Source organism: Dendrobates tinctorius, unplaced genomic scaffold (genome assembly GCF_039654945.1).
Source record: "Dendrobates tinctorius isolate UK_male_01 unplaced genomic scaffold, ASM3965494v1 ptg000075l, whole genome shotgun sequence".
Classification (NCBI taxonomy): domain Eukaryota; kingdom Metazoa; phylum Chordata; class Amphibia; order Anura; family Dendrobatidae; genus Dendrobates; species Dendrobates tinctorius.
The window spans coordinates 46,293,034-46,312,234 of NW_027361743.1; the positions used below are offsets into that span (position 1 = coordinate 46,293,034).

At 42.4% G+C, this 19,201-nt stretch overlaps 1 protein-coding gene and 1 long non-coding RNA gene across 2 annotated transcripts; both read right to left on the bottom strand.

Moving 5' to 3' along the window:
* Positions 1-12,150: 12,150 nt before the first annotated feature.
* Positions 12,151-13,428, bottom strand: LOC141096598 (germ cell nuclear acidic protein-like). Its single transcript, XM_073583339.1, has 4 exons — positions 13,373-13,428; positions 13,110-13,254; positions 12,503-12,632; positions 12,151-12,407 (listed from the first exon to the last, which is right to left on the bottom strand). Exons 1-4 carry the CDS (start codon positions 13,426-13,428, stop codon positions 12,196-12,198), a joined length of 543 nt encoding a protein of 180 aa, XP_073439440.1. The 3' UTR covers positions 12,151-12,195.
* A 1-nt stretch (position 13,429) lies between these two features.
* On the bottom strand, positions 13,430-13,903 carry LOC141096632 (uncharacterized). The gene is made up of 3 exons (XR_012233736.1): positions 13,831-13,903; positions 13,602-13,686; positions 13,430-13,477 (listed from the first exon to the last, which is right to left on the bottom strand). It is a non-coding gene; the product is annotated as an uncharacterized lncRNA (long non-coding RNA).
* Positions 13,904-19,201: the final 5,298 nt, after the last annotated feature.

The following is a 19,201-nucleotide window of genomic DNA, read 5'->3' on the forward strand; positions in this document are numbered from 1 at the left end:
GTGGCGGGAATCTCCCTGGTGGCCAGGGCGTCCTTTACATGGTCAGCCAGACCACTCCGGAACACCAGAACGAGGGTCTTATCTGACATCCTGATCGATCAGAGCAACTGATCACTTGCAAGAGCAGAACTCTTTAATCTGTTTAATTTAAAAGGAAATACCCTCTACACCTTAGGAACCTGCAGTGGTTCTACAAAGGTCTTTGAAAGAAGAGCAAGTAGTCTTGTAGTGACTTCCCTTGACAACAATGTGGAGATATCTCTATACATTATTGTGGATTGCAATCAGATACCATCCAATACAGAGGAGAGCCCAACACGAGAGTCTACAGCTCTTGACAACTGTGCAGACATCCTGATTCTGCTTGACAGAGACATTTTCTGGCTACACAAAGTATGTCAGCAAATCAACAGACACATGATGCTCCAGTTTACCAACCTTTTGATCTAGGCTGGGTTGTCATAGGCAATGTCTGCAGAGATAAGATGAAGAAGTCTTCAAATATTTTGTCACGTAAGACTCATAGCAGCACTTATTTTTAGTCATGCCCATATCATTTCTGAGTGAAGGAGAAGCTAAGTGACTGTAAGCAGCAACAAAAACCCCATGACAACATTAACACGCTTCAGTCCTGTGATGGTCAAATATAGAGTCACTGCACACGTAGATTTTTGCAAAAGTGAAGGATTTTTATTTTTATTAGACGGTGAAGAAGCGACAGCTTTTTTTGACGTTTCGGCCTCACAATGACCTTTATCATATAGTCGCCCTTTAGAGAAGAGAGGTTGTAGTCACCAGTTAAATAGTTTCCCTGTTAGGCAATATTTTTAGAGTCAATGGATTGTCCTTTGTAGCAGGTGGTCCTGGTTCCTGAGGATCCACAACTATGTGAATGTGCCCAAAGCAAATTGCCTTTATGGATCTACCACTGCCACCAATGATTGCGATTTACTTGGGGCACACTGGCATAATTGTGGATCCTCTAGAATCACTTGCCATAAAGGCAATTTGCTGTCGCTTCTTCACCGTCTAATAAAAATAAAAATCCTTCACTTTTGCAAAAATCTACGTGTGCAGTGACTCTATATTTGACTTACGCTAGCGGGACTACAAGCTCCCTTTTCACTAGCACCGTATATCCACACCACTTTGTCGAGTGCTAACCATCTCTATTACCTGCCATATCTGTCCTGTGATGAACAACCTCGGGTCAATGGTGTTCAAGTCTACAAGTGAAGAAAGCAATTTGGCACCTGCAAGAGAGGACAAAGAATTCATTAAGGTCATGGAAAAGGAATTTTCCCAGTATCATTCAAGCAGCTGGGTAGCACCTTTACCCTTTCGTACTTCAAGAACTAGGTTGCCAATCGTCAGCAAGCAACTGCAAGGTTTTCATCTTTAAAACGCACCTTAAAAAGGAAACCAGAAATGAAGAAACATTTCATTGACTTCATGCCCAATATCTTTTGACTGAGATCACGCAGAGCCTGCACCATCACTAAAGAAAGTAGAAGAATACTGGTATCTTCCATCCTTTGGTGTCTATCAACCTCACAAACCTAACCAGATCAGAGCAGCATTTGACTTCAATGCTCAGTATGAGGGAATCTTCTACCAATAACTTGCTCCTCACTGGGCCTAACCTAAACAACAGCCTTATAGGAGTATTGATTTGCTTCATACAAAAACCTGTTGCTGTAATGCTTCATTGTTTATAATGAGCGAAGTGTCACGGAGTGACTGTCACAATGTGAAATGGCCGAAAGGATGGTCATTCAGCTAACGGCACAACACACAACGGGGATGGAATAAGGGTGGAGGAAGGCAATACCAATAGGGAATGAGGGATGGTCACCACCTGAGCTCACACCTGAGCCTGTCCCTGCACTCCCCTAATGTCCTATGTGGGTCCTTCCCCCCGCCGCCCTCAGGATACCTCATCCATATTTGTCACCTATAACTGCCCTGGCTAGTGCATTGGCCGGCAAGGAGCACTAGCCTCACCTCTGCAGGTAACAAACACAGGTGGAAGTGATAGACACCAAAGGGACAAGGTAACAAAAACTCCACACTTAGCTTTCTCTGCTGCAAAGCACCGCACAGCAGAATAAAGGCACCAGATAAGCAAACTCAGCAAAAGCACCACTGCACCCAGAAAGCTCCTTACTCCAGCTTGGTCACTGCAGATTGCTCTAACCAGGGCCAGTTTTAGGCAAAGTGAGGCCTAGGCAAAAGTTTAAAATGTGGCCCCAAATGCTATCATATTGCACATCACAGAGAAGCATTTCTGTGGTATTTACATGCTATGAGTTCAGGCCGCTAAACGAGTGTGATCGACAATACTGTATTGAAGTTGTTCGACTCTTGTTTCCTGACCTATTTACACAGACTGAGGAAGAATGATGGGAACAGAACAATCACTAGTAGATAAATCTGTCCCCATACAGTATCATGTTATCAGCAGCATATCTGCAGTTTTCACCGGCAATTTGCTGTTGAGAACAATGCTTTTTATTCTGACATAAACAATCCAATCACTCGATGAATATGCAGCATTTTGCTTGTTTACTATAATACACCCCATAGTTCTTCATATATTATAATACACTCCCTATAGTCCTCCATATATTAAAATATACTCCCTATAGTCCTCCATATAGTATAATACACTCCCTATAGTCCTCCATTTATTTAAATATACTCCCTATAGTCCTCCATATATTAAAATACACTACTTAGTCCTCCACATAGTATAATACAATTTTCATAGTCATCCATATATTAAAATACACACATCAGTCCTCTATATAGTATAATACACTCCTCAGTCCTCCATATAGTATAATACACTCCTCAGTCCTCTATATAGTATAATGCACTCCTCAGTCCAAAATATAATATAATACACTCCTCAGTCCTCTGTATAATATAATATAATACACTCTTCAGTCCTCCATATAGTATAATACACTCCTCAGTCTTCCATATAGTATAATACACACCTCAGTCCTCCAGGCGGTGGGTGCGAGGGAGACTCACCTGAGAAAGGCACCGATGGCTTCAGAAGCGCCTTATGGAATACATTGGGGATCCACAACAATAGAGGCAAGCGCAGGGGAAAGGTCACAGGATTAACCACCTCTAAAAATTCATAAGGGCCAATAAACTTGGGACCCAACTTAGCAGAGAGAATACTCAATAGCCTGTACCTTCCTAGGGTCAATTCGAAACCCCTCAGCAGACAAAATGACCCCTAGAAAGGACAATTCTTGAGCAAAAAATGAACACTTCTCGGTTTTAGCAAATAGAGAGTTCTCACTAAGCCTCAGAAGAGCTGCACGGTGGTGGGCGGCCCATGTGACTCTGTTTATCAGAAGAATATATGATGATGTCATCCAAATAAATTACCATGATTCATAAAATTCTGAAATACTGCAGGCGCATTAGTCAGGCCAAAGGGCATAACCAAATTCTGAAACAGACCCTCAGAGGTGTGAAATGCAGTTTTCCACTCATCCCCCTCCCGCAAACGGATCAAATCGTATGCCCACCTGAGGTCCAACATAGAGAACCATCTGGCCCCTCACAATTGATTGTACAAGTAGGGTATAAGTGGGAGTGGATAAATGTTTCTTATAGTGATCTTATTAAGTTCTCGAAAATCGAGTCATGGGCATAAACCACCATCCTATTTCTTCACAAAAAAGAACCCCGCCGCCACAGGAGACAGATGGCCAAATATTCCCCTTACGGTGGCTATCAGAGATATACTCCTTCATAGCGGCCCACTCAGGGGCGGAGAGATTGTACTGATGGGCTTTGGGCAATTTGGCACTGGGAACAAGATCAACAGCACAATTGAACAGGCGGGGTGTGGTGGTAGAACCTCAGCCTCCTTTTCAGAGAGCACATCCTCAAAGTCCTTCAGGTACTCCAGAATACCCTCCAGACTAACGGATGACACAGATACAGTAACAAGACATTTCTTAGAACAATTGGGACCCAATTTAACAATGTCCCGAGACTCCCAGTTTATCACAAAATTATTTAAGTGCAACCAGGGGAACCACAACACCAGTCCTGCAGGCAGATTGTCCATAACAAAACATGAAATACGTTCTGGCAGCAAGGAACTCACTTTAAGGAGAAACTCCTCTGAAACAAATTTGATACCATTCTTAGCCAGTGGAGTTTTGTCAGTGGCATCAGCATAAATAGGAGTCTCCAGCCTAATTGTCCCTAACTTACACCTGGACACCAAGTCAGAGTTAATAAAGTTCATGGACGACCCGCAATCCACGAAGGCAGAAGTGGACGCGGAGCCACTCCCACAACAAAGTTCCACTCAAAACAAAATTTTTGAAAATGCAGAAAATGGCATCCGAGAGTTTGGGTGACTTCTTTTCCTCGAGGTGGGCAGCCCCTACCTGCATAGGTTCAGATGGCGGAAAAACAACAGGACCAGCAGAGAGCAACGGAACCTCTCGCTGTGCGACACCTCTCCCATGCAGCCTCCGATCCATACAGATAGCCTGAGTCATAGCTTCTTTCAGTGAGCTGGGAGGTGCATAGAGAGCAGAGCGACCTTCAGGTAATCTGACAGTCCACACCTGAACTGACATCTCAGCGCGGAGTCATCCCAGGACACTTCAGTGGACCATCGACAGAACTCAGCACTGTACCACTAGGCTGAGCACTTTCCCTGAACCAGACCCATAATTTTGCCCTCTGCCACCCTGACACAGCCCAGTTCATCATAGACAAGTCCTAGGGCCTCGAAGAACCTATCTACCAACATCATTTCAGGGGCAGTAAGAGGCAGCAAGAAAGCCCAAGATTGGGGACCCTCTGTTAGTAAGGAGATAATAATCTCTACATGCTGAGTCTCACCCCGAGACGATCGAGGTCTAAGAGAAAACAATAATTTACAACTATCCCTGAATGTACAAAATGTATCTTTTTCCTTTTTCGCCAGAAAAGGTGTCAGGAAGCTTAACCGAGGGTTTGGGAGAATGCACAACAACATCAACTGAATCACCAGGTCGACTAACAGCATGATGGGTGGTTTTCTGCATAGTCGTAACAATCTCCGTCAGTTTTTTCTGTAAGAGAGTATGAGACGTAGCAAGGGCCCAATGTGACACCAAAAAAACACGCATCTTCTGTGTCAACTTGGACATTTGATCCGCCGAGTTACAAAGCAGATCCATGACCAGAGAAAAAAAATGTAAAATCCCCTTTAAATGTGTGGGACAGCTATAATGTCATGTACTGCTGCAGTGCAGTATAGCACAACCTAAACCAGGGGGTGCTGGTGAGGGAAGAGAGATTGCACACACACAGTGTAGTAACACAGAGCAGCAGCACAGGTGTCACAGGTAACGAAAGAGTGGTCAGACAAGCCAAATCAAAAACTGTCAGGAGCAAAAGTACCAAAGGTCACAGCAATACACATAGTCAGAGACAAACCAGCAGTCAGAGCCTACCAGGAACGTAGTATCCAAAATGTGTAGTCGGGGTACAAGCCAGTGAGTCAAAGCCAGTCGGGGAGCGTGGTATCAGTGACGGAAAACAAGAGATGGAGTTGAGAGATCAGGCCATGTCACAAACAAGTACGGGAAGTCAGAGGCAGAAAGATGACTAGGGTATACGGGTCAGCGGCTGTAGCCAGGAAGCATTAACTATAGCTGACACTGGCCCACAGGCTGCAGAGGACTGAAATAACCCAGTCAGCTCCAAAATGAGGCAGAGGAGATTAACCCCCCGCATGACCAGTCCAGAGAGAAGACAAAACAAATAAACAAATTATGGACTGGCTCATGACATGTGCTATACATAATAAGTCTACATTCCTGTATCTGTGTGCATAATGCTGTGCTGCCCACTTTTACAGATGCATTGAGCATGTCCTATTCTGATCTGCAAAATCGGATCAAAACAGAACATTCTCTGTCCCTCACAGATCTCATTTTCATAGCCGTGATTTTCAAGAATTTGTAAGTGGATCTAGAAAACTCTACGAGTCTGTGTGTAGTCCAATAAAACAATCTGGCAGCACAGACACATCACCTAAATGTGAAAATGTAGAATAAGGATTTTGCAGATAACATCATCACTCCAAGTCACACAGTGCAGATACAGAATAAAATTTACATTCAGCAACTTAACGCTGATGTCTCATCTGATTAGAGCCTTTTTCTGCTGTTTCTCCTCCATCTGGTCAGACCTTCATGTCAACATCTCCCAGCCACAATTCATCTTGTCACGATGATCGTCGCAGCCCTGAAAATAACAAGGACACATATATTGTATACATACATGTGTCTCTCCCACACTGCTCCCCTGAATACAGATATGTTTCCCACCATTATTATACTATTAGCCATGCAATAATCAAAATATAAAGTGATAAGCAGCACTGCTCAGCCATTAACTATAATCTCTGCCGCCCAATAATATAAATTATTCAGCCTCCGTCTCACAAACTAACTGTAAGGATATGTGCACACGCTGCATTTTTATTGTGGAAATTATGCAAGGCTTTACAGTATAAAGTGAATGAGATCCCTGCAGTTTCTTGCACACGTTGCTTATTTTTTCCTTGCAAATTTGCAGCTGATTAAAATCTACATAATATCAATTCTTGCAGCGTATTTTATCAATACTAATGAGAGGGGGAAAATACGCAACAAAAGCATGGCAAAAACATGGCAAAAGATTCATTTTACGCAGCATTCTTCCTGCCAACACAATAGGACATGCAGGAGAATTTTCTCCTGCAAACCCTGAATGTGTGCACATAGCCATGTTATTTCTTCTGGGAAATTAATGGGAATGTGACTCGCACAATAGGTCCCCGGGGATCAGATTGGGATCTATGCTTAGTTAACATAGTGTCATAGCCAATGCAGGGAAAAATTTCAGCTTTCTGATGGGAATATAATTAGATTATTTGTAGATGTCACAACGACCGCCAGGTCCCTTTTTCAAAGGGACATTGACTCATAAAAACGGATCAAAAAGCAAGGGTGATAACTCTCCACTATTGATTACTTTGCATATAGGGATCTTAAATAAAAAAATTCTGTCTCACCCAATGCAGAATCATGGTTTGCTAGGAGGAGATGCGTTCAATAAAATAATCAGCCAACAACTTTATCTACTACTACTTTTGATATGTAACCAACAAGCCCAATACCTCAGCTGTGAAGTGTAACCATCAAGCTCTGTACTGTAATTCTGCATCATTGCGAAGTTATACACCAGTTCTAGATTAAAACTGCTGTGTCCTGTATTAGCCACTAATTCATCCTCCAGTGTTCTACCCAAGGTTGCCAAGAGCTAGAAGGACTGAGCCAAAGTATACACTAATAATAATAATAATAATAATAATAATTTTATTTCTATAGCACCAACATATTCCGCAGCACTTTACATTATAGAGGGGACTTTTACAGACAATAGACATTACAGCATAGCATAGCAATAAACACAAAGATCAAAACAGATACCAATAGGAATGAGGGCCCTGCTCGCAAGCTTACAATCTACAAGATAAAAGGGGAGACAAGAAAGGTGGATGGTAACAATTGCTTTTATTGTTTGGACCATCCCTAGTGTAAGAATCAGGTGTTCCTGTTGCTGCATGAACCAGTTCAGTCTAAGTATGTAACAGTACAGACAAAGTGGACTATTAACTGCAAAAAACATGTGAGAACATGATGCGAGGAACCTGGATATGGTAAAAAATTTTGAAATGAGCCACACAGGAATATTTAGGTTAGTACGTTGAGGCGATAGGTCAGTCTGAACAATTGTGTTTTTAAGGCATGCTTAAAACTATGGGGATTGGGGATTAATCGTAATAGCCTGGGTAGTGCATTCCAAAGAATTGGCGTGGCACGTGAAAAGTCTTGGAGACGGGAGTGGGAGGTTCTGATTAATGAGGATGTTAACCTCAGGTCATTAGCAGAGTGGAGGGCACGGGTAGGGTGATAGGCTGAGACTAGTGAGGAGATGTAGGGTGGTGCTGAGCCATGGAGGGCTTTGTGGGTGAGGGTAATAAGTTTAGACTGAATTCTGGAGTGGATGGGAAGCCAGTGTAAGGACTGACACAAGGTAGAGGCATCAGTATAGCGATTGGTGAGGAATATGATCCTGGCTGCAGCATTCAGGATTGGAGGGGAGAGTTTGGTAAGAGGGAGACCGATAAGTAGAAAGTTACAATAGTCCAGACGAGAATGAATAAGGGAAACAGTAAGAGTTTTTGCAGAGTCAAAAGTAAGAAAAGGTCGAATTCTAGAAATTTTTTGAGGTGCAGATAACAAGATTGAGTCAGTGATCGAATGTGGGGAGTGAATGAAAGCTCGGTTTCAAGTATGACCTCAAGACAGCGGGCATGTTGCTGGGGAGTAATGGTGGAACCACACATGGAAATGGAAATGTCGGGCATAGGTAGGTTAGTAGAGGGAGGAAACACGAGGAGTTCAGTTTTTGACATGTTCAGTTTCAGATAGAGGGAGGACATGATGTTAGAGACAGCGGTAAGACAATCACTGGTGTTTTCCTAAAAGGCAGGCGTGATATCAGGAGAAGAAGTATATAATTGAGTGTCATCAGCATAGAGATGGTACTGGAACCCAAATCTACTAGCGAAGATCTTTAACATACTTTTAAAAGTGAGCCCCTCTCGATATGTCTCCCAATACCTGTTCCAAACTGATCTCTTTGGCTCTTACCACCTACTAAAAAAAAGGTAAGATCATGGGCTTTACTATAGCGGTGGCCAACATGGCATCTGCTGTGTGGCCCTTGAAGCTGAAGGTGCCAAATTAATATCTTTTTGGAGGAATACATCCCTGGGTACGACTACGTTTTCAATCTGAAGATCTGAGGACAAAAAAGGAAGGCAGGCGATTGACCAAAATTCTCCATGAAAACCAATTTTACCCTTAGGATATGTTATTTCTTGGTACAGTGACCAAAGGCGGTAGCCGTGAACTAGCTGCTGCTCCGTAATGCCCTTGCACTTTACAGGGAAATCGTGTCCCAGCCCCAGTGTGCTGTCAAGTGTTAGGTGCATCACACTCACTTGTAGGCCGCAGACCTCCTCTGTCCTTAGGCCTCCATTTTCAGCAGCCGCCGCACATAACTCAGGGGACACCTGGTTCGTTTTAACCATCAAAAGTTTACTGGAGAGTTCATGTTCATCAGATTGTAACACCCAGCATCAGGACCAACACTTCTTATTTCTTGTTTCATTAATACAATGAACCTTCAGCATTTCTACCGTTCAGTCCAGAAGTACACCCGGGATCCGTTACCTTCCCTTTACGTGGTTCTATGTCCATCATCCCCTGTAATATGAAAAAAAGGGGGTATTTGGAGCAGCATCACAAATGTAAATAAATGGGCCAGTGTGCCGTATACCAGAGATGGAGAGGAGAAACAAAGAAGGCATAGGACTGGTACCAAAGAACTCAGTAATAGTCACAATTAAGGGCATATAAGAGGGGCAAGTGGTGAAAAACTATATTTATTGTACATAAAGTGCAAAAAAAAGTCGACATAAAAGCATTTAAAAAGGTGGACAAATCAGGGTGAAACCACAGAACCACCTACAATAAATCCATATCTTTGTAAAAGATGAACATCAAGCAATCTCACACTAAAAGCATCCATGAACTAAAAGCAATCAAGCAGTAATACAAAGTATAAATAAATAGCTGTTAGTACATGAAACACTTCAAGTCTGTATATACATATGACTCTGCCCGAAGTTATAACATGTTAATGAAGAATAATATAATGCCCAGTGGTAGGTCCATCCCACAGAGATAGAGTGAGAACAAGCTATCCCAGGAGATAAATACCTGAAATGCTAAGGGTCAGATCAAGGAACGGACTGATACCCTGAAGGGAAAAGCTCTGTAGAGTGATCAAGTGGGATCGTAACGCGAGAAGGCTTTATAAATTCGGGCAGTCATATGTATGTGTGGACTTGAATTGTTTCATGTACTAACAGCTATTTATTCATGCTTTGCATTACTGCTTGACTGCTTCTAGTTCTTGGATGATTTTTTGTGGGACATTGCTTAATGCCCATCTCTTAACATGATATTGAATTAATTGTAAGTGGCTCATTGGTTTCCCGCTGATTTGTCCACCTTTTAATATGTTTTTATGTCCATTCTCGTTTGCACTTTTTATACAATAAAGTAAGAGTTTTGCACCACTTGCCTCTCTTATATGCCCTTAATTGTGAGTATTACTGGGTTCTTTGGTGCCTGTCCTATGCCTTTTACATTATCCCCTGTACACCAGAAGATAAGGCACTTTTCATAGTACCTGTATCGAGCTTTGAGTTCCGGACATTGCAGAAATTTTGGCAAGGGATTCCAGTAAGGTCTCCCACTGCTCTAAACAATAGGTGCATGCTGGCCCTAGCAGCCCACTGCGCTGGAACTTGGTTACTATACATCCCTATCTGAACCCTACCGAGAAGCAGTCCGGCTTTACTAGCACTATTCCCTTCCCACTGTGGGCTAGTCCCAACATTAACTGTATCCTTTTCTATGTTTCAGCTAACTACAGCAATTATCTTATAACCGTATGTACTAAGCAAATTACACTCTATCTTATGTCCTAAATCCTAATCTATATCTTACTCTATCCTGTACAGTATCAGCACTATGCATACTGCTGCGGTCCATACAACGATATACTCTAAAACCTCAGGACATAGTTCACATTTCACATGACACAATGTATGTAAAAGTCGCATAACATTAATCACACTATATTACACGTGATTGGTGACTTCAGGGGCAGGAACACAATAGTACAGTCCACCACTCTCAGTGGTACCAGTGGCACTAAGGTTTCCTTTGCCTTGAGTAACATTCAGTTAGATTACCAAGCCTTGTATATAAACACCTTGGCCAACACAGAGGGGCATCTTGGCACCCAGTGCTTCTGATATGCCCGTGTGTGGCACCATAGAAGAGGTGTGGTCAGCGTTTTTGGCTCATACACCAAAGGTATTGGCTTGTTATCATGAACAGGAAAAAAAACCCTGAATGCCAGCAGGTGCCCTTGACTTCTCTGTGACTCTCACTTTGGCGCTGATATCAGACGTATTACTTATTATAGATGTGCAATATCTGCAGTCTATGGATTACTATATGCACCCAAGACAGAAGTTTCATACAGCCCGGAAATGGGCATTAGGAAAGAGGAAGAACTCTGCTGAGATTGCTTCTTTCTTCATCTGAATCCAATCTGAGAATATGAGTATGGAGCGCAAAGTACTTCTGTAGAAGGATACATTATAGAATGGGGGATATATTAAGATATTGCCCTGATGACAGAGAAAGCACAAGCTCTGGATTCAGGAAAGGAAAATCTACATTTTGCATTAGGCTGCATTAACATCAGGAGCTGCATTCAAAGTTAGGCTTCAAGCTGGATCCAACACATTTCTATTAGCTAAATATTTCTGTAAATGGGCTGAATACTGAATGATTGACAGCATGAAACTTGTTTGTGTAAGACATTTGTATTTAATGATGGATTTGTTTCCCCATCATTCAGGTTAGGGACAATTTGTAAAGAAGCCAATTAGCCTATCAGTATATTTTTGGAGTGTGGGAGGAAACCGGAGAACCCGGAGGAAACCCACGCAGACACGGGGAGAACATACAAACTCCATGCAGACGTACGTGGTCGGATTTGCTTCCACGACCCACGTACTGCAGACACCAGTGCTAACCACTGAGCCACCGTGCTGCCCATGAGATGTTATTATGGTGGAAGACTGAGATGTGACTTTCCACCTGTCTTCTGGATGACTTGATCTATGTGTTGCCATCTTGGCCGGGCCGATGGTCGGACTGATGATAGAGCTGGGTGGTCACTGTTGGATCTTCTCAGGTTACAAGAACCAACTTGCTATTACAGTAGCCACACCATAACCTCTTGGTGTCGAGAGAATCCGTCCAACGTCCGACTCTGGGGTAGGAGATAAAGCTTACATTAAAGACAGATCCTAAATGTGCAATCACATCCAACATCAATGTCAGAGACCTTTCATGTCTGCCTGCAGAAGCCGTGAAGGAGAGAGTGATAGTAACTAACACATTCAACCCAGGACCAGCATCAGGCTCCCGTCTATCCGTGGTTTATGTGAGTTATATCTTACCTGTACGGGCACTTTGGGCATACGTATATCACCGGGTAGTGGTACTCCCAACTGTGGAGGACAGTAATGGGTGGGAGGTCAGGGTGGTTCTCTGCGGCCTTCCCACAATATTGCTCCCATAGCTGGTGATGGGCATATTCTCCATTGCCATCGATGACCCAGCATGCAGCATGACACATTTCATGGATCATTGTGTCTCGGAGTCGTTCTGAGGACAAAGCAGCATTTAATTGCAATCAGGAGTAAGATGTATAGAAGATGTCAGACAACAAATCTATAAATTGTGCCTGATGTGAAGCCTACCTGCAGAATCGCAGACTTTATCCGATAACTGGATGATGGCGTAGCGCTGCCCATTATTCTCCCGGAAGCCGGTGCGAGCGGCCGTTTTACACAGCCTTTTATTCCAGCTTATGTCCATATATGCAGGAAGCTACAGAGTAAGGAAGGAGAAAATACAGAATATAGAGGTATATGCTATTTACACTGGATACACTAACCCTAGGTCTAACCCTCCATTCAATATCCCCCATATTACCCTATACTTATAGAATATAGAGGTATATACTATATACACTGGATACTAACCCTAAGTCTGACCTTCCAGTCACTGTCCCCATATCATCCTTATACCTATAGAGGTATATACTACATACACTGTATACACTAACCCTTGGTCTGACCCTCCAGTCACTATCCCCCAAATTACCCTATACCTATAGAATATAGAGGTATATACTATTTAAACTGGATACTAACCCTATCTCTAACCCTCCATTCAATATCCCCATATTACCCTATACCTATAGAATATAGAGGTATATACTATATACACTGGATACACTAACCCTAGGTCTATCCCTTCATCCCTGTATCTCCCTATTCCGGGCTGTGTGTTATAACTTAATACCTTGTTCTCAAAGACGGTCCTGTTATAAAACTTGTACAGACGCCGTATCAACTTCTCTTTGTTCTCATGGAAGTTGGTGACATATATGGATTTGGGAGAAGAGAGATCCCTCAGAAAACAGTAATTGGTGGGACGCTCCTGTCTCCTGGTCACAGAACATCAGAGAGGATCACACATCAATACTGGTTATATACTAAGGCCATACACGACCTACAGACACACAGCTGACAATTTATGGGAGAAAATGCCAATAACAGCGCCACCTAGCGACCAGATAACATGAACATGACCCAGATAATATTGTTATATAGGAATACATTACCTCGCTGTCTTCTCTTCTACCAAGCTGGATCGGGGAGAATTGTGCTCTGGAGAAAAGAACAAATATCGTCATTTACTTCTGTGTCATTCAGTTTTCCTAATCAATAAAAAGTCTCATTTCTTATTTTACAGGAAGGCGTTTATGATCCTTCCAGACACTTTATTACAGACCTGACTCTGTACTTAGCAGGTGGGAGCCAGAGCCGACATCTTCATATCCAAGGCTAATTGGAGACCTTGGAATAAGTGGACGATACTGAAATAAAGAAACACAAAGACCCAAACAGTGAGACTGAGGGAGAAGCAGCGATATAGCGGTATAATCACAGAATGCGGCGTCCACCGATCTCCGCCAGACGCACAGAGCCGCAGTCAGCGCTGGAGAGAAGTGAGCGCTCACCTGACGGAGATTCTCATCACCGCTGCCGTCCTGTATGTCGGACACAGAAACTGTGCGGCATTTTTTATCAACCGGTACCTGGGAAAGGAAAAGAGAAAAATAACGACATTTCTATAACTTGAAATTTCCATAAATCACAATCAGTGAGAATTTCAGGCCTGGAACTACTGCTGTGCACTGAAATATGGGCACTACTAAATGTACCACAGGGCTGTATTACACATCACAGCATGGGCACTGGTGGAGGAACACCCAGGAGGAAAAACTAAGACTAAATCATTTCATATCAATGCCGCCACTCACCTGGTCAATAATGCCGTCATCCTCTGTATCAGACTCGATAATAAAGCGACGTTTGCGCATATTTTTACACATTTTGCTCAATAGAAATAGCAAAACCTTCACTCCACAAACTCTAAAAACCCTCAAAGCCTGTGACAGCGAGCGGAACTTTTATCAGCTCTTCATATTGTGACATCACAACTTGTGTGACTTCAACATTCCATGTAGAACACTGTTGTGACATCACCAAGCACATCACTTTTTTCCTCCCCTTCTTCCAAGAGCCATAACGTTATTATTTTTCCATCAATATAGCCATATGAATGCTTGTGTTTGCGGCATGAATTGTACTTTTCAATGACACCATTCATTCTACCACATAGTGCACGGAAAAACGGTGAAAAAAATGCAAATGCGTTGAAAGTGCAAAAAAAGTGCAATTTCACATTTGTTTTTTTCTATTTGCCATGTTCACCATATGGTAAAACTGACTAGGATTGTGTGGACACTGACAGTTGGGGCCCATGTTGAAGAAATGTGTCTGGGCCCCCCTCCTTTTATGGCGACAAAGCTTCAGATATATATATTGCCATACACACATACATATATACAGGGCCGGTTTTAGACAAATTGGGGTCATGAACAAAATTCAAAGTGGTGTCTCCAATCCTGAAATATTCCAACAACAACACTGTTAGGCCATGTCCATGTAAAACAAGTACGTGTTACACCGATATCGGTATCACCAGTGTTTTCAATCAGTGTCTCGTCCATGTGCCATCCGTGTTTTTCCAGTATGGATACTGTAAAGGAACTTAGAAAGCTTCTCACATATTTTCAATGTAAAACACAGACGGCACATGGACAGCACACGTACAACACACTTACAACACACGGACGCACACGTACAACACACGTACAGCACACGGACGGCCCACAGAGGACATGTTTACATGCAGGGCCGGTTTTAGGCGAAGTGGGGCCCTAGGAAAAAGTTTTAAATGGGGACCCAAATGCTAACATATTGCACATCACACAGAAGCATTTCTGTTGTATTTACATGCGCTGAGTTCAGATTGACACTTGTTTCCTGGCCTCTTTACACCGACTGAGGAAGAATGATGGGAACAGAACAACCTCTAGTAGATAAATCTGTCCCCATACAGTATCATGTTATCAGCAGCATATCTGCGGTTTTCACCGGCAATGTGCTGCTGAGAACAATGATTTTTGTTCTGGCATAATCCAATCACTCTACAAATATGCAGTATTTTAGTATAATACACCCCATAGGCCTCCATGTATTATAATGTGCACCACAGTCCTCCATATTGTAAACTGTGCACCCTATAGTCCTCTATATAATATAATGTACCCCATAGTCCTCCATATAGTAAAATACACTCCCCTTAGTCCTCCATATAGTATAATACCCTCCCCCTAGTCCTCCATATAGTATAATACATTCCCTACAGTCCTCCATATATTTAAATACACTCATCAGTCCTCCATATAGTATTATACATTTCCCATAGTCCTCCACAATATAATACACCCCTCATAGTCCTTCAATTATTAAAATACACTCCTTAGTCCTCCATATAGAATAATACAGTCCTCAGTATTTTTTTTTAAAAAGGGAATATTTAATAAAAATTGATTTATTATTAAGTGGCATATATTTCCCGCTTGTTTAGGTTGTATGCAGTATTAAGGAAGTGCCTTAATTTAGGCCAAATTTTCTAAGTGTAACTCCATATAGTATAATACACTCCTCAGTCCTCCATATTGCATACAGTCATATGTAAAAGTTTGGGCACCCCTATTAATGTTGACCTTTTTTCTTTATAACAATTTTGGTTTTTGCAACAGCTATTTCAGTTTCATATATCTAATAACTGATGGACTCAGTTATATTTCTGGATTCAAATGAGGTTTATTGTACTAACAGAAAATGTGCAATCTGAATTTAAACAAAATTTGACCGGTGCAAAAGTATGGGCACCTCAACGTAAAAGTGACATTAATATTTCGTAGATCCTCCTTTTGCAAAAATAACAGCCTCTAGTCGCTTCCTGTAGCTATTAATGAGTTCCTGGATCCTGGATGAAGGTATTTGTGACCATTCCTGTTTACAAAACAATTCCAGTTCAGTTAAGTTTGATGGTCGCCGAGCATGGACAGCCCGCTTCAAATCATCCCACAGTTGTTCAATGATATTCAGGTCTGAGGACTGGGATGGCCATTCCAGAACATTGTAATTGTTCCTCTGCATGAATGCCTGAGTAGATTTGGAGCGGTGCTTTGGATCATTGTCTTGCTGAAATATCCATCCCTTGTGTAACTTCAACTTCGTCACTGATTCTTGCACATTATTGTCAAGAATCTGCTGATACTGAGTTGAATCCTTGCGACCCTCAACTTTAACAAGATTCCCGGTGCCGGCATTGGCCACACAGCCCCAAAGCATGATGGAACCTCCACCAAATTTTACTGTGGGTAGCAAGTGTTTTTCTTGGAATGCTGTGTTTTTAGCCTCCATGCATAACGCCTTTTTGTATGACCAAACAACTCAATCTTTGTTTCATCAGTCCACAGGACATTCTTCCAAAATGTAACTGGCTTGTCCAAATGTGCTTTTGCACACCTCAGGCGACTCTGTTTGTGGCGTGCTTGCAGAAACGGCTTCTTTCGCATCACTCTCCCATACAGCTTCTCCTTGTGCAAAGTGTGCTGTATTGTTGACCGATGCACAGTGACACCATCTGCAGCAAGATGATGCTGCAGGTCTTTGGAGGTGGTCTGTGGATTGTCCTTGACTGTTCTCACCATTCATCTTCTCTGCCTTTCTGATATTTTTCTTGGCCTGCCACTTCTAGGCTTAACAAGAACTGTACCTGTGTTCTTCCATTTCCTTACTATGTTCCTCACAGTGGAAACTGACAGGTTAAATCTCTGAGACAACTTTTTGTATCCTTCCCCTGAAAAGCTATGTTGAATAATCTTTGTTTTCAGATCATTTGAGAGTTGTTTTGAGGAGCCCATGATGCCACTCTTCATAGGAGAATCACATAGGAGAACTACTTGCCAGTGGCCACCTTAAATACCTTTTCTCATGATTTGATACACCTGGCTATGAAGTTCAAAGCTCAATGAGGTTACAAAACCAATTTAGTGCTTCAGGAAGTCAGTAAAAAGTAGTTAGGATTGTTCAAATCAAGAAAATGATAAGGGTGCCCATACTTTTGCACCAGTCAAATTTTGTTTAAATGCAGATTGCACATTTTCTGTTAGTACAATAAACCTCATTTGAATCCAGAAATAGAGTCCATCAGTTATTAGATATATGAAACTGAAATAGCTGTTGCAAAAACCAAAATTGTTATAAAGAAAAAAGGTTAAAATTAATAGGGGTGCCCAAACTTTTACATATGACTGTAGTACACTCCTTAGTCCTCCATATAGTATAATACACTCCTCATAGTCCTCCATATATTAAAATACACTGCTCAGTTCTCCAAATAGTATAATACACTCCTCATAGTGCTCCATATAGTATAATGCACCCCCATAGGCATCCATGTAGTACAATTCACTTCCCATAGTACAATGCACCTCAAAGTTCTTCTTATAGTATAATGTATTCCCCATAGTCCTCAATACAGTATAATGCAGCCTACATATAGTATAACCACCCCATAGAGTATAATGCAACCACCCCATAGAGCATAATGCAGCCACTCCACAGAGTATAATGCAGCCACTCCACAGAGCATAATGCAGCCACTCCACTGAGTATAATGCAGCCACCCCACAGAATTTAATGTACAGTGGGGCAAAAAAGTATTTAGTCAGTCAGCAATAGTGCAAGTTCCACCACTTAAAAAGATGAGAGGCGTCTGTAATTTACATCATAGGTAGACCTCAACTATGGGAGACAAACTGAGAAAAAAAAATCCAGAAAATCACATTGTCTGTTTTTTTTTCATTTTATTTGCATATTATGGTCGAAAATAAGTATTTGGTCAGAAACAAGCAATCAAGATTTCTGGCTCTCACAGACCTGTAACTTCTTCTTTAAGAGTCTCCTCTTTCCTCCACTCATTACCTGTAGTAATGGCACCTGTTTAAACTTGTTATCAGTATAAAAAGACACCTGTGCACACCCTCAAACAGTCTGACTCCAAACTCCACTATGGTGAAGACCAAAGAGCTGTCAAAGGACACCAGAAACAAAATTGTAGCCCTGCACCAGGCTGGGAAGACTGAATCTGCAATAGCCAACCAGCTTGGAGTGAAGAAATCAACTGTGGGAGCAATAATTAGAAAATGGAAGACATACAAGACCACTGATAATCTCCCTCGATCTGGTGCTCCACGCAAAATCCCACCCCGTGGGGTCAGAATGATCACAAGAACGGTGAGCAAAAATCCCAGAACCACGCGGGGGGACCTAGTGAATGAACTGCAGAGAGCTGGGACCAATGTAACAAGGCCTACCATAAGTAACACACTACGCCACCATGGACTCAGATCCTGCAGTGCCAGACGTGTCCCACTGCTTAAGCCTGTACATGTCCGGGCCCGTCTGAAGTTTGCTAGAGAGCATTTGGATGATCCAGAGGAGTTTTGGGAGAATGTCCTATGGTCTGATGAAACCAAACTGGAACTGTTTGGTAGAAACACAACTTGTCGTGTTTGGAGGAAAAAGAATACTGAGTTGCATCCATCAAACACCATACCTACTGTAAAGCATGGTGGTGGAAACATCATGCTTTGGGGCTGTTTCTCTGCAAAGGGGCCAGGACGACTGATCCGGGTACATGAAAGAATGAATGGGGCCATGTATCGTGAGATTTTGAGTGCAAACCTCCTTCCATCAGCAAGGGCATTGAAGATGAAACGTGGCTGGGTCTTTCAACATGACAATGATCCAAAGCACACCGCCAGGGCAACGAAGGAGTGGCTTCGTAAGAAGCATTTCAAGGTCCTGGAGTGGCCTAGCCAGTCTCCAGATCTCAACCCTATAGAAAACCTTTGGAGGGAGTTGAAAGTCCGTGTTGCCAAGCGAAAAGCCAAAAACATCACT